General features: G+C 48.0%; 1 protein-coding gene across 2 annotated transcripts in view; it reads left to right on the top strand.

Annotated features, from left to right (window-relative positions):
• The first annotated feature begins 2,420 nt into the window (after window positions 1-2,420).
• ppp1r9ba (protein phosphatase 1, regulatory subunit 9Ba) overlaps window positions 2,421-14,023 on the top strand; it is a 48,073-nt gene continuing 36,470 nt past the window's right edge. The window contains exons 1-2 of one of the 2 annotated variants that reach the window (XM_035397948.1): window positions 2,421-2,590; window positions 4,540-6,034. In XM_035397948.1, the coding sequence (XP_035253839.1) occupies window positions 4,586-6,034 (1,449 nt within the window). In that variant the 5' untranslated portion in view covers window positions 2,421-2,590; window positions 4,540-4,585. Of the gene's footprint in view, window positions 2,591-4,056; window positions 4,113-4,539; window positions 6,035-14,023 lie in introns of those variants that run through there. The other variant, XM_035397949.1, reaches the window with a different exon arrangement.

Below are 14,023 nucleotides of genomic sequence, written 5' to 3'. Positions count from 1 at the left end.
TAATTTACAACTAGTGCTATACTCCAACCAATGGCCAATAGTGCAGTATTGCGGTAAGCTTCTTAATGATCACACGGTCCTCACAGCTCGTAATCACCCTGTACTCTGAATTATTTTACCCCCAACTTGGCTGCTTTATCCATCATTGCATCACTGTTTCACAACAAAGTGGGTTCAGCTTAACTTTGTGGTAAAAATGAACCTTGAGCTTTCCATTTTTTTTTTACATCAGCTGAAGGATTGATTGGAAGGCACCAGCCAATCACCATCAGCCATTATGGAGCTCTTACAAAAGGTGAGGGTTTCTCCCTAAGGCAGTTCAGGGGAGCCACAGGGTCTGCTGGTTTTTGTTGTCGCCTTAAGATCAGCAACCGATTCAGACCCAAGAATCCAGGTGACCTGAGTTAGCCGCAAATTAAACTGTTTTAACTGATCAGCTGCTGCGCTACCAAAGTGCTGAGTAACAGCAAAAGCCAGCAGACCCTGCAGCTCTCCAGGACCAGGAGCGAGGACCACTGCCCGAAGGCATTTAGTACAGACACTTCAGCGGCTGTCAAAGCTGAGGACGAACGTGGGCGTAATCCAGACCTTCGTATTTCAAGCCACAGGAAACTGAAATTTCACCATGTATTTTATTTTCTTTTAAATGTAAAATGTATAGTACCTATATTTACCTAATTCATTACATTACATTACATTGTAATGTAATTCAACAGGAGGAATATGTGCTCCCTATGAACGGAAAAGAATAGTCCTATTTTTATCACAACTACTAGTGACTGTTTGCATGGTTTGGGAATAACATGCATTTTGCCTGCAGACATCAAATACACGGACCCCATACCATGGTCTAATCTTAGCTGTATTGACATCATTCACCCAACAACTATAGCAAGTCATTATATTGCAGGTATTTAGCTGATACTCTTATTATACAGCTTTTGTATTCTTACATACACTGCCTATGTCCAGCTGTATCCATTTGATACAGCTGGACATACGCAGTGTCCTACCTGGGAATCTAACCTGGACCTTTTACAAGACCCTTTACCTACCCGTTATAGCCATGTCTTACTTTTGATGTGTTTTGTCCTTATTTATTTATTTGTTAGATAATTTTTTTTTAATCTTCCGAATTCGTATTCATGTGACTAAAAGCATACCGATGCCAAATGGTACACAAACCAAAACAACAAACAAAACATTTCATCTCATCCTAGTATTTCGTTTAGTGGGTTCTGTATTATAAAACACAATATTACGCATTCAAGCATGCACCCCCGGGAACAGGACTCTCAACAGACGAACTATCAACAATCTTTTTTGCAACATAGGATTCGTAAGGGCTGGAATAGCATTACGTTTCCCGTCAGTATGTAGCCTAAATAATCTTCCAAATCTTCCTAGAAAGTGTCTAGAAATAGGTCAGTTGAGCACTGCTGGGCACTGAATTAAACGATTTTACCTCTGTCCCAGTTCAATTAACACCAATGTACCATCTTAAAACATAACGAATTAATTTTTTAAGGACAGATTTCGTTGCACCCGCATAGTATTTTAGCCTATATAATAAATGGAGATTTGCCATTTTAAAGGACTTCGCCGATTTTACTCCAGAGGTCGCTGGTATTCTGACTGTTATTCCAAAGAGGTAGGTCTATTAGTTGGTAAATATACAGTAGAAGAATTACAACTATTGTGATCACTTCTGCAGCTACAGTTAGGCCTACAGTTTCCACCAAATGATCAGGAATGATACGACGAATACTTTTTGACCAATTTGTATACACGTACACAGTCTCAACTTGCGAACAACCAAATGTTTTCCGGTGACACAAAGCAATAAGTAATTTTGCAAATTAGGACAAACATTTCTGTATGTCTCCATGAACTCAACCCACCTGCTCATGCGCTCAGTATGCAGTCGTTTTGTCGTTTATGGTAATAAAAAACCTTAGTTACCGTAACGCGGATTATTAGAACCAAATAAAGAAGAAATGTAATACTGCAAATCTAATTTTAATTTAGCGTGTAAAATTTGATATGATAAATTTCACGTGACTTGCGGTCTCTAAAACAAAAGGGCTAATTGCTGCATAATAATTAGGTTACACTTATATTAATTTAACAAAGTAGTTTAGTCAAGGTATAAACTGATGTACGACTAGTTTAACAAATGCAGTACGAACATCATCACTCCGTATAATTAATAGGCAATTACAGTTGTCCATACAGTTATCCTAAACTCGTATGCGTCAGTCGACAAAACATTAATTTAGACTATATTAAATTATAACAGATTGCAAGCCTATCCGCATAATACCAAACTAAAGTAGGCTACTTCATAAAGAAAAAATGGGCTTTTCGTCACAGCAAGAGTTAACGGTGACCGTGATGCCGTATGCTCGTAGTGATGCGGGTAGGAAAAAAAAGAAGCGGGGAGAGGCAGAGAGGGAAAGAGGGCAGGCGTCAGTGCTGAAAGCTCGCTGGGGAATCAAAGAGCGCAAGCAAAGCGTGAACACAATGGAGCGGCTAACAGACGGACTATAACTGGAACGGCGACCTTTTTCGTTGCACACCGGAAAGCAAGGTAGTGACAGCAAGCGAAGCGCTACAACGCTGAACGGGTTTGATGTCGCTCGAGCTATATTTAGTAATTTTCGTTCTCGGCCTTCATATTGTTGCGAAAATTAGCAGTTATTATGGAGAGCATGAGATGCAAGAAGCAACGTTGCAAAGTCTGGGTATCAGCAAGCGAGACGGCTAAGGCCTTCGGTCTCCACAGGGTCCTAAAGCCTTTGTTGACAAACCAATAGCCGTATTTACCGTAGACAAGCTGCCTATGTCGTTGATAAATTAACAAATGGACGAATCACGTTAATATTATTAAGTGTGGCTGTCCTTTGTTTATTACGCTCAGTGGCTGTTGGTGAATATGTTGAGGCAACGCAACGATCGTTTTTAAACGATTAAAATAAATAAATAAATACGAAAACAAACCGTATTGTATAAAATGGGTACTGCAACAGTGTATCCACTGGGCCATTTCCTCCTGTCACAACAAAGCCAATCGCTGGAAAACGCGTTTGCTCAAATTATGCGCCGGATAAGAAACTGGTTTTCTACTGTGCTTTTACTGTTAAAATATAGATAATGTAGGCTGCATGAATCCATAGCCTACTTTTATATGGTCTGACAACAGACAATGTGCACAGTAGATAGCCTACTGTATAGAACAAATGTAGGACGGAAAATGAATTCTGTTTTCGTTTTTTTTTTTTGAACAATGGGGTATAAGCGATATTTTTTCATAATAAATTGGTTTAATCCATTGTTTCTGCCTACGGGACTGTACTAAATTATCTGTTTCGGTGCAGAGTCTAATAAGGACCATTGACCGAAATAGCATAAATAATAATGATAAATGTATGGGGAATCGATTACGTTCAACGTGTATGTCGTGCTATGTGTATTATGAATAATACTGATTAAATAAATAAACATAGACGGAATGAAATTTCAATTTTACATTCGTTATCCATTTCCCAAACGGAAAAACCATCAGCAGTAGGTTAGACATAACGGACCGTCATCAACTGAGTAACCTACAAAAGTAGGCAACTGGAAACTTTAAAATAGTAAATTATGCCAGCGGGGTTAGTTGTGACATTTTGATATGGCATTGCAAACGCAAGCTAATATTTTAAGAATAAAAGTAGGCTATGTGAGCGTTTTAAGCTACCTGAAGCCTAATACTCGACGTCAGATCATAGCCAACGACGTGGTTTCTCTTTGCAGTTGTATATGCAAATGCAGCATTTGCCACTGTCTCAGAGGAGTATATCTACGTGTTACTAATTATATTAATGACATTTTTTTAATTCCTAAAACGGCGTAGGAAAAACGATTATTACTAAACTAATCAGCAACCATACTGCTAGCAGTGCACGTTCGGTTTCTAAACCATATAGCTAATTTAAATATCCCCAGGAGTTCCTGTCGAGAATACAATGTTGTGGGTGTTGTGAATCAGCTAGCTTTATGACCCAGTAGTGTCCTTCCTCTTTGCAGCTGCTTGTGCTGTTGCAGGAGGACCAGAAATCTGCAATAAGGTAGCTGAGAAAAATCAAGACATCAAATGATTAATGAAAAATGAATCAAACCTAACCTATCCGCCACTTGTGTAACGTCTACTGATCACTGCTGCTCTGATTTATTATTCGCTTAACGAAATGCAACCGTCCGTGTTTTTTTAATAGTCCTACATCCGTTTTTTTCCCTGCATACGTACAGTGTGATTCTCCTCGTATATTGCTATTAGACCCGATCAGAGATGCGTCCGTTTTCTCTGCGTTCTCCCTCTTTGCCTATTGTATAACTGCGCTTGAAATTATATTCGCAAGCCTGATTTCTCTCGCTCTCTCTTTTCTCTGTCCTGTCGCCCGATTCTTTGTGCGTGTTTGTATCTGTTTCCTGCCTGCGGCTACCATCGGCGAATCTGACCGATTTACTCCGCGCCGCCGCTCCGGGGAAAAACAGGGGAGCTATGTCGTCAAAGCCCATCCTCGGCGAAGCGTGATCAACCATGATGAAGACCGAATCCCCGTCCGCAGCCAGCAACGGCGGCAGCAGCAGCACGTCGCTGAGGAGCCCCTCACCGCACAGAAACGCCTATGAGGCGGGTATCCAGGCGCTCAAGCAGGCTAAGGATGCCCTGAACAACGCTACGAACGGGGATGAAGGCAAGGACTGTAAGCCCAGGCCCCCCGGTCGGGGCCGCAGGTACGGCTCTAACGTCCACCGCATTAAGAACATGTTCATGCAGATGGGCACAGGGCCGGGGGAGGAGGAGGATCCGGCCAAGGCTAAGGACCAGGCGGTGCGCCTGTCGCTTCCCAGGGCCAGCAGCCTGAATGAGAACGTGGACCACAGCGCGCTGCTCAAACTGGGCGCCACCGTCTCCGAGCGCGTCAGCCGCTTCGACGGCAAGGGGGACGGCGGGGCACCGCGCGGCGCCTGCGGCTTCTCCAAGCTGCAGGAGACCCGCAAGATCTTCGAGCAGCGCCACCTGCAGGAGAAACAGGCGGCCACCAACCGCATCTTGCTGAAGAAGGAGCGGGCGTCGGGCTTCCAGGATGGCCGGCTGGACGTGGTGGTGCGCTTCAACGGCAGCAACGAGTCCCTGGACAGCCTGGATGCCATGGGTGCGGGGGAGGCCGTGTCGCCCACCGTCAGCCAGCTCAGCGCCGTCTTTGAGAAGGCCGACCTCCGCAACAACCTGCACCGGCCCTCCCCCGCCCGCGGAGTGGGCGTTCTCAATTCCAAAATAATCACCAAGAAGGGACGCGTGTTCCCCCCAGTCGCTGCTAAGGATGACGGCGGGCTCCCCAAGGCCCCCGAGGGGCCGCCCCAGAGCCCCAGGACCAAAGCAGGTGCACAGAGAGAGGAGGGAGCCTCCTCTTCCACTGGCGCCCCGAGGTCAGGGGGCGGGGCCAAGCCCAAGGAGCTGAACAAGCACAGGGCGGGGTCAGAGGAAAGCAAGCAGCTGGCCCTGGACCAGGCCAAGAGGGAGTCCAAGGCCGGAGTGGGGGAGGACGCCAGCGGGAAGGACGCCCTGGAGACGGGCAGCAGGCTGGTGCAGGCTGAGATCCACGCCTCCCTGGAGAACGGTGAGACCACCAGGGCTCAGGACGAGGCCTCCGAGACAGGCTCCTCAATCCCAGAGGGCCCCGAGGCAGAGAAGGGGCAGGAGGAAGGAGGGCGGGCGGAGGGGGAGGAGCCTGAGGGGTCGCCGCAGGGCGAGGATGCAGGGGAGGAGTCCCGGAGGGACGACTACTCCGAGGCGGACCTGGTGGACATCAGTGCGTACAGCGGCATCGGGGAGGACTCCGGCGGCAGCCAGCTGGACGAGGACGAGGAGGACGAGGATGAGGCCTACGAGCCCGAGTCCAGCTGCCTGGAGGTCCCAGGCCTGCCTGCTGAAGAGGAGCCGCCGCCCAGCCGAAAGATCTGCTTCAGCACCAACCCCATCAAGGTGAGTGCGCACCTGGGCGTCCATGGCCAGGGAGGGGGGGCGAAGGGCAGGAAGGGTGCTGAGGAAAGCGAACAGCCAGTGTTCTGGCCAATAATCATGACTATTATAAGTGCATATTAGAACACAAAGAGTAAATCTTTTTCTCTTGAGATGAAAGAATAACCACTGTTACGTGCCAATTGAAGCCTGGATTATTTTATTTGTTGCTGGCAATGAAACGGCTGGCTTACCCTGGTCATGGTCTGTGGTCTTCACTGACTTGAGAAATAAACATTTGGGGGAATAAATATTACAGAGGGTGTCATTCTAGAATAGGATAGTCATTATGGAATAAGTCTTTATGGAATTTGCCATTTGTGGTACCACCACCATGCCATGAATTTTGAGTGCATTGCTGTATAAAATATATATGCAGTGGTTCAAGTGGTTGAAATCTGCTCAGGTTAGTAGGTGTTCATAATAGGACTCTCCTACAGGAAAACCGTTTCATGGTTTTATGTTCACATAATATAAATGCTCATGGATGGTACTGTAGACACTTTGGTCGTGATTTTGATCTCCTTGGCACAGCAGAATTGATTTTTGGAGGAAGTCTGTGCGTTCCAGAAGCCTCCAAGAGCTCTGATTCCAGGTATCCAATAGCAGCTCACAAAGGAGGTCTCTTATTGGTCAGTTCAGATGATCAAGCCCTTATTGGATGCCACGGCTGGTGGCCGATTTGCTACATTATTAATGTGGGCTTTTCACTGTGAGATTGCAGCCAAACATGCAAAAATCAAGCAGAACCACACAGAAGCGTAGTCTTTGAAATCATGACATCAGATACACTTGTATTCCATCTAGCTAACTCACTAGGCTAGTACTGTTAACACATTAGCACTGTGTACCTGGAGAAAATAGCGTTTCCACGGCGCGAACGGTGGGCACTCCGAATCCCCCGTGCCTGAGCTTGGAGCTCGCGCTGGGGAGCGTTTTATGGAAATGGCGGGTGACGGGAGGATGCAACACATATAATTAATTATTAATGCCCACATGTGCCCACAGATGCGCTTGCTTTCAGAGTAAGCTCATGGCTCAGGTAATAAATGGCTGTGTGGCGGGAACCTCATATATCAGTGCTTCATATTCAGGTGTATTTATATCTCATAATTCCATAAACTGTGAGTAGCTCCTTTTCTGGAATTTTATCCTTCACTTTTCGCCTTTGAAAAAGACCGAACCAACACAGAATATTATTCACACACACAAACATGTGTGCGTGTCGTTACCAGCTGGCTAAGAAGTACCCTTAGAAATATAACTTTCACTGTAAAATGATCACTGATATTTTACCCTATATCAGTTGCATCCAGGTAGTCTGTGGAACAGCAAATGAGAATGGTGTGCTATTAGAATATCATGTCAGTTTCAATTTGCATTCTGGCATCCAGCCCTAGGGGTAGGACAAACAGCGTGATGACATTTAGGCCTCAAAGGGTCCTGACAGTCTTCCTTTTCCTGAATTACATTGGTGTAGTAAAGATTTGTGCATCTGTGGTTTTGGGGTCCCAGACAGGCTAACACATGACACCCATGCGAACGTGTTTGTATGGGCAGTTGAGCCGCACCAGTTTCCTTCAACAAGCCTGACCAAATTCTCTTTCTGAAACCCAAAGTCGACTGGAAAATGTGTTTTTTTTCTTCTTCTTTTTTTTTTTTTTTGCAAGCTGATGTTGGCGACTTATTTCTGAATCTGCTTGGCTGATGTGACAGTGGCTGACAGAGCAGGCTGCTGCCAGTGTGACGATGGGCCGTTTGTTTTCCTCATCAACCTCCTGACCTCCGACCTCTGTGCCTTTGTTAATTTGATCGTTTATCTGAGACGCAGCTCTGTGTTGCTCCACAGGGAATCTGTGCTGGGTTCTGTGGTAATTACGTACGTCTCTTTTCTGCTGATTGTGTAACACAGGTCTACACTTGCCAATACGGAGGAAGTCCTCTCAAGTTGTGTTGGGGAAGCAATTAAATAACATGTAGTATTTGGTTTAAATAACATGGAGTAATTCAGATTGCTCTGAGAATTACCCACAGGAATAAAATCCGACGTCAAAAATAGAGAGCCCTCTACCAGCTGTGGACACAATCCTGTTTATTGCTCGATCGGCTCCCAAAGTGTTTTCAAGGATGAAGTCTTTAAATGGAGTCAGATAATTTGTGTGATTTCCAGGAGCTGGAAAGCAGGAAAGAGCTGGCCTCACCCTTCTACAAGCTGGTGTTTACCTGTAGGGGGCGCTATCAGGACCTTGCCTTTTTACCTTGCAGTCAGTAAGAGGGCAGTTTCGGGACCCCTGGAGGCCTTGTCCTCAGGCCATTTGGGTGCGGGCGGCACTAATTACGTCAGCGCAATCCCCCGGGTTCAAAAGAGCCGTTGCTTTTCTTCGAGGAAAGAATCGATGTTATTTTACTGCACCGCATTTATCAGTTTTATTCTAATACTTTAAGTGCTGGCGATTGGCATTTAAGAGAAAGGAGCACAGAGCAGCCAGTGCTCTCTCAATCGATGGGGCGCTACTCTTGTACTGTCACGGTGTACTAACCCAATTATTTCATGATGAGTTTAATTTGCTGAACAGCGGTGAGTAAGCGCACCTTGCGTTTTTAGTTATCTGTAAGCACAGCTGCTGCAATCAAAAGTGATGGGCACTACACTGACAAAAACAGCAGCAACCTGCTTAGGATTTGAACCTGGAGCTCTTCTGGCTACACGTCCCCAGCTGCTCTAGTGCGCTGCAGCCCGAAATTGAAAATCTCCTCCTGCAGGATAAACGTGTCCGGCCAGGCGGATAAACGTTGTAACCTAAGGCTAGGCCATGACCTTTGCACTCTCTAGAAACGGGGACAACCAATTAGAGCCCTAGGATACCCTGAACGGCCTGATAATGGACTCACATACACTTAAACGCATGATGGAACGCGAGCTGGGCAGACTTTGCCTGTGCCAACGTGTGGTGTTGCTAAGGGCAACAGCGCTGTGTGAGGTTAAAGACAGGAAGAGGGTGTGGTGGAATCCTGATTTAGACACTATTTTCCAGTCAAAACGCTGGCCCCTCAAACACATGCTATGCACAATGATACAGACTATACTTATATACTGAATATTTCTGTGTGCTTTCCAAGTGAATGAATATAACAATGAACTGACTTTGTTACCCTTTATAAAATCAGCTTCTCCAGAAGCATTTCTCATCTTTGTTGCGCTGAGCGAACGTCTTTGGACTGCTTGGCCGAACGGAGGCTTTTTTTTATTTTTTAAAGAGCGTTTCATTTTTGTTAGCTTTACGTTTGGGCTGATGCTGTATGTCACGGTCGAAGGTCAGCTGAGGGTTAAATGTCACAGTCCCGTGTAAAACGCGCATGGCGGTGTTTCGCGGGTGTGTTACAGTGTAAAACGCGCATGGCGGTGTTTCGCGGGTGTGTTACAGTGTAAAACGCGCATGGCGGTGTTTCGCGGGTGTGTTACAGTGTAAAACGCGCATGGCGGTGTTTCGCGGGTGTGTTACAGTGTAAAACGCGCATGGCGGTGTTTCGCGGGTGTGTTACAGTGTAAAACGCGCGTGGTGGTGTTTCGCGGGCCTGGTCCTGGGGACTTGTCGTGATTGGCGCTTCGCTTCCCGCCAGACCGCTTGATTAACTCGAGGTGATGGAGAGCCACTTGCCACACGCCGATGAGGATTTGACGGCTCTTAGCGTTTATCTCCTGCAGGTCCCCTCATCCATTTTCCCTCCAAATGAATCTGATGTTCCGGGAATTGCACTAATGACAGCAGTGAAAGCAAATTCATTTTATGTTAGCTCGATTCATTTAGTGGTCTGTCATAACAAAAAAAGTCTAGCTGGGCTCCAGAAGTGGGTCCTTTCATCTCCTTCTCCCTCCCCCTCTCTCCACACCCTCCCTCTCCCCCTCCCATCCCCACTGTCACTGTCCGCCGTAACCTCCGCTCCCTATCACCCTCTTCTCTTGCTCACAGAGTGACTGCCTCCCTCCCCACTTTTCAATCATTTTCCAAGCTCCCCACTAACTCTGCATCCTCCACCCTGACGTCATCTCTCTCCTCAGCACTCGACTCCCTATGCCCCTTCGTCCCTAGGCCAGCACGTTCATCCCCTCCCAGTCCATGGATGTCTGACATCCTGCGCACCTCCAGGGCCACCCTCCGCGCTGCTGAGAGGAAGTGGGCCAAATCCAGGGACCCATCTGACCTCTCAGCCTATCAGTCTCTCCTGAAAGAGTTCTCTTCTTCTGTCACTGCCGCTAAGGCAAAATTCTACCAAACCAAAATTCATAACTCCATTTCTAACCCTCGTCAACTTTTCTCTATTTTCTCTTCTCTCCTCAGCGTGCCACCTCCTCCACCCCAGTCTTCCTTCACTGCAGATGACTTTGCAGCATTCTTTGACGAAAAGATTGCAGACATCCGCACCTCCTTTGCCCCCTCTGCGTCCTCCGCCCCCTCTGCGTCCTCCGCCCCCTCTGCGTCCTCCGCCCCCTCTGCGTCCTCCGCCCCCTCTGCGTCCTCCGCCCCCTCTGCGTCCTCCGCCCCATGTTTCTCCACGTTTTCTCTCCTCTCAGACACTGAAGTCTCCCAGCTTCTGCTCACCCACCGCCCTACCACCTGCGCCCTCGACCCTATCCCCTCATCTCTCCTTCAAGCAATCACACCAGACATCCTCCCTTTTGTCGCCTCCCTCGTGAACTCATCCCTATCTTCTGGATGTTTCCCCTCATCCTTCAAGAAGGCCCACATCACCCCGCTGCTGAAGAAACCCACACTAGATCCTTCAGTCATTCAGAACTACCGCCCGGTATCTCTCCTCCCTTTCCTATCCAAAACACTCGAACGTGCTGCATCTAACCAGCTCTCCGCTTATTTCTCTGAGAACAACCTGCTTGATCCCCACCAGTCTGGCTTCAGGCCTGGCCACTCGACTGAGACTGCACTCCTCTCGGTCAGTGAGTCACTCCACGCCGCACGAGCAGCCTCCCTCTCCTCTGTCCTGATTCTTCTAGACCTCTCCGCTGCATTTGACACTGTGGACCACTCTACCCTCCTGTCCTCCCTGGCAGCAACAGGGATCCGTGGCACAGTCCTTGACTGGATTGAGTCCTACCTCTCTGACCGCTCCTTCCAGGTTGCCTGGGCGGGTAAGGTATCACCACCCCGTCCCCTCACCACCGGAGTTCCCCAGGGCTCAGTCCTTGGTCCCCTTCTCTTCTCCATGTACACCAGATCCCTTGGCCCTGTAATATCTGCCCATGGCTTGTCCTATCATTCCTATGCCGACGACACGCAACTCTTTCTCTCCTTCTCCCCATCGGACACACAGGTCCCCGCCCGCATCTCCGCTTGCCTGAGGGACATACAGAGCTGGATGGACAATCACCACCTGAAGCTCAACCCGGGAAAGACAGAGCTAATCTTTATTCCTGCTCTATCCTCTCCCCTCCTCGACTTTTCCATTTCCTTAGGGGACACCGTAGTGACATCATCACCCTGCGCCAAGAATCTCGGAGTGATGATGGACAACAGGCTGTCCCTCTCCAACAACATTGCAGCAGTAACCCGGGCATGCAGATTTTTCCTATACAACATCCGCAGAATCCGCCCCTTTCTCACCACCTACTCAACCCAGCTCCTGGTCCAAGCAATGGTTCTATCCCGCCTGGACTACTGCAACTCTCTTCTGGCTGGACTACCGGCATCTGCCACCAGACCCCTGCAGCTCATTCAGAATGCTGCGGCTCGTCTGGTCTTCAACCTCCCCAGACACTCCCACGTAACTCCCCTGCTCACTACCCTCCACTGGCTGCCTGTTATAGCTCGCATCAAATTCAAAACATTGGTTCTAGCATACCAGGCAGTCAAGGGATCAGCCCCAGCATACCTTCACAAGATATTCAAACCCTACATGCCAGCCAGATCCCTCCGTTCTGCTACCTCAGGACGCCTAGCACCTCCCCCTCTTCGCACCTGCACTTCCAGAACACGTCTCCTCTCTGTTCTGGCCCCACGATGGTGGAATGACCTCCCTGTGGAGGTCAGAACAGCTGAGACTGTGACCCATTTCAAACGACGACTGAAGACCCACCTCTTCAGGCTGCACCTCTCCCCATCCCTTCCCCCCCTGTAAATGACTAAACTTAGGGTTGTAACTAGGCAGCTGTTTAATAGGTGACTTAGTTGATGCGCCAGTCTTAACGACTACTTGTATTTTTATTTATTTTTATTTTTCCATAGATTGCGTTGTTGCCGTTCTCGTTGTTAGTGTTAATCAGTTTAACCACCAGGGTCCAGGTTGAACTATGCGGTTGTTCCCTGTACTTGGACCGGTACTTCTCTCTAGGGGTTTCGTCATACTTGTTCCTGGTTATGGTTATACACTTTGTTGTACGTCGCTCTGGATAAGAGCGTCTGCCAAATGCCTGTAATGTAATGTAATGTAATGGGTCCACAGAAGTAATTGACAGCATTGCAACTGAATCATATTTCCAGTTATTTATCTTTTTTTTTTGGTATACATTAGTGTAACTGAAATATAGTGCGGAAATATTATCTGTTCTTCAGTGGGGCTGCAGTGCCAGATAGCGTTCAATTACAGGTTCAGTTTACTTTATTGCTTCTACCTTTTGACCTGCCGCTGGTACAGTCATTCCTACAGTCCTCTCTGTAATCCTAGCGTCCATTTTCGACTCCCCGGCCAATGGCAGGGCTCGCCCTGGTGCAGATAACACGCCCCCGGGCCGCTCTGGTCTGCACGAGAGCAGTGCTTATTCGCCTGTGTTTGTCTGACCCTGTTATTAAGTGATTTCTGGTCTGGGGTGGAGCAGGGTGGCCCCTCTTATCCTATCGAAGGGAGGAAGCAGTTCAGGAAGCGACGGTGGGAAGGGTAATGAGCTCAGGGCAGGATGTACCACAGCTCCTGATAGAGAGAGAGAGAGCAAGGGGGGGGGGACAGGGGGAGAGAGAGATGTACCGGGAAGGCGAAAGGTACAGAGAGAGAGAGAGAGGTACAAGGAGAGAGCGAGAGAAAGAGTGAGACAGCGAGAGAGAGATGGGGGAGAGAGAGGAACAGCAAGAGAGAGATGTACAGAGAGACAGGTACAGGGAGAGAGCGAGAGAAAGCGAGCGGGAGAGAGAGAGATGTACAGGGAAGGAGAGAGAGAGAGTTAGAGAGAGAGGGGGGTGAGAGAGGGGGAGGGGGGCAGAGAGGGATGTACAGGGAAGAAGAGAGAGAGAGTTACAGCAGGAGAGGGAGGGAGAGAGGGGGTAGAGAGAGGTACAGAGAGAGAGAGAGTGGGAGGGGGGAGAGAGAGAGGTACCGAGAGAGAGCGAGAGAAGGAGAGGGGGGGCATGGGCGGGGATGGATGGAGCGTGTGGAAACATGTGGCGGTGGCTGTAATGTGGACATCTGGCTCACACCAGGATGGATTCCTTTGAAGGAAGGCCCTGCTGCAGCTTCAGCACAGTAGCCCTGTGCTCACAGAAGCTCTGTGCTAGGCATGCAAGGTTGTGCTCTCCTCTGAGATCTCATCTTAGTGAACTGACCTCCGACCTCCTGCTAGCTCCGCCTCCGTGCAGTGATATAGTCTATGGGGACTAGCCTCCTAAAGCAGAACACATCCATCCTGCCCTATAATATCTGCATTTAGCAAGCGGTGGAGGTGCAGAACATGATATGGGAGCCTGTATGTACAATACAAGCCACGTTTTCTTATGTTTGTACAGTAAGTACATGTGTGTTCGTACAGTAAGACATTAGGTAAGAATATTCCAAGGGTACGCTCAGTAAATTTTTGTTATGATGATGGATATACTGAAAATGCATTGGGAAATAATGGTGCACATGGGGAAAATACATGCGCTGTGTAGGAGAGTTTATATTCTGCTTAGAAAAGAGCATGTATTTTTGACAGTGTATGGAGTCCTGAAAGCGTTTTGACTCGGAGGACAG

The sequence above is a fragment of the Anguilla anguilla genome, chromosome 17, assembly GCF_013347855.1.
Source record: "Anguilla anguilla isolate fAngAng1 chromosome 17, fAngAng1.pri, whole genome shotgun sequence".
Taxonomy (NCBI): domain Eukaryota; kingdom Metazoa; phylum Chordata; class Actinopteri; order Anguilliformes; family Anguillidae; genus Anguilla; species Anguilla anguilla.
This window is presented reverse-complemented; position numbering and strand designations above follow the sequence as displayed.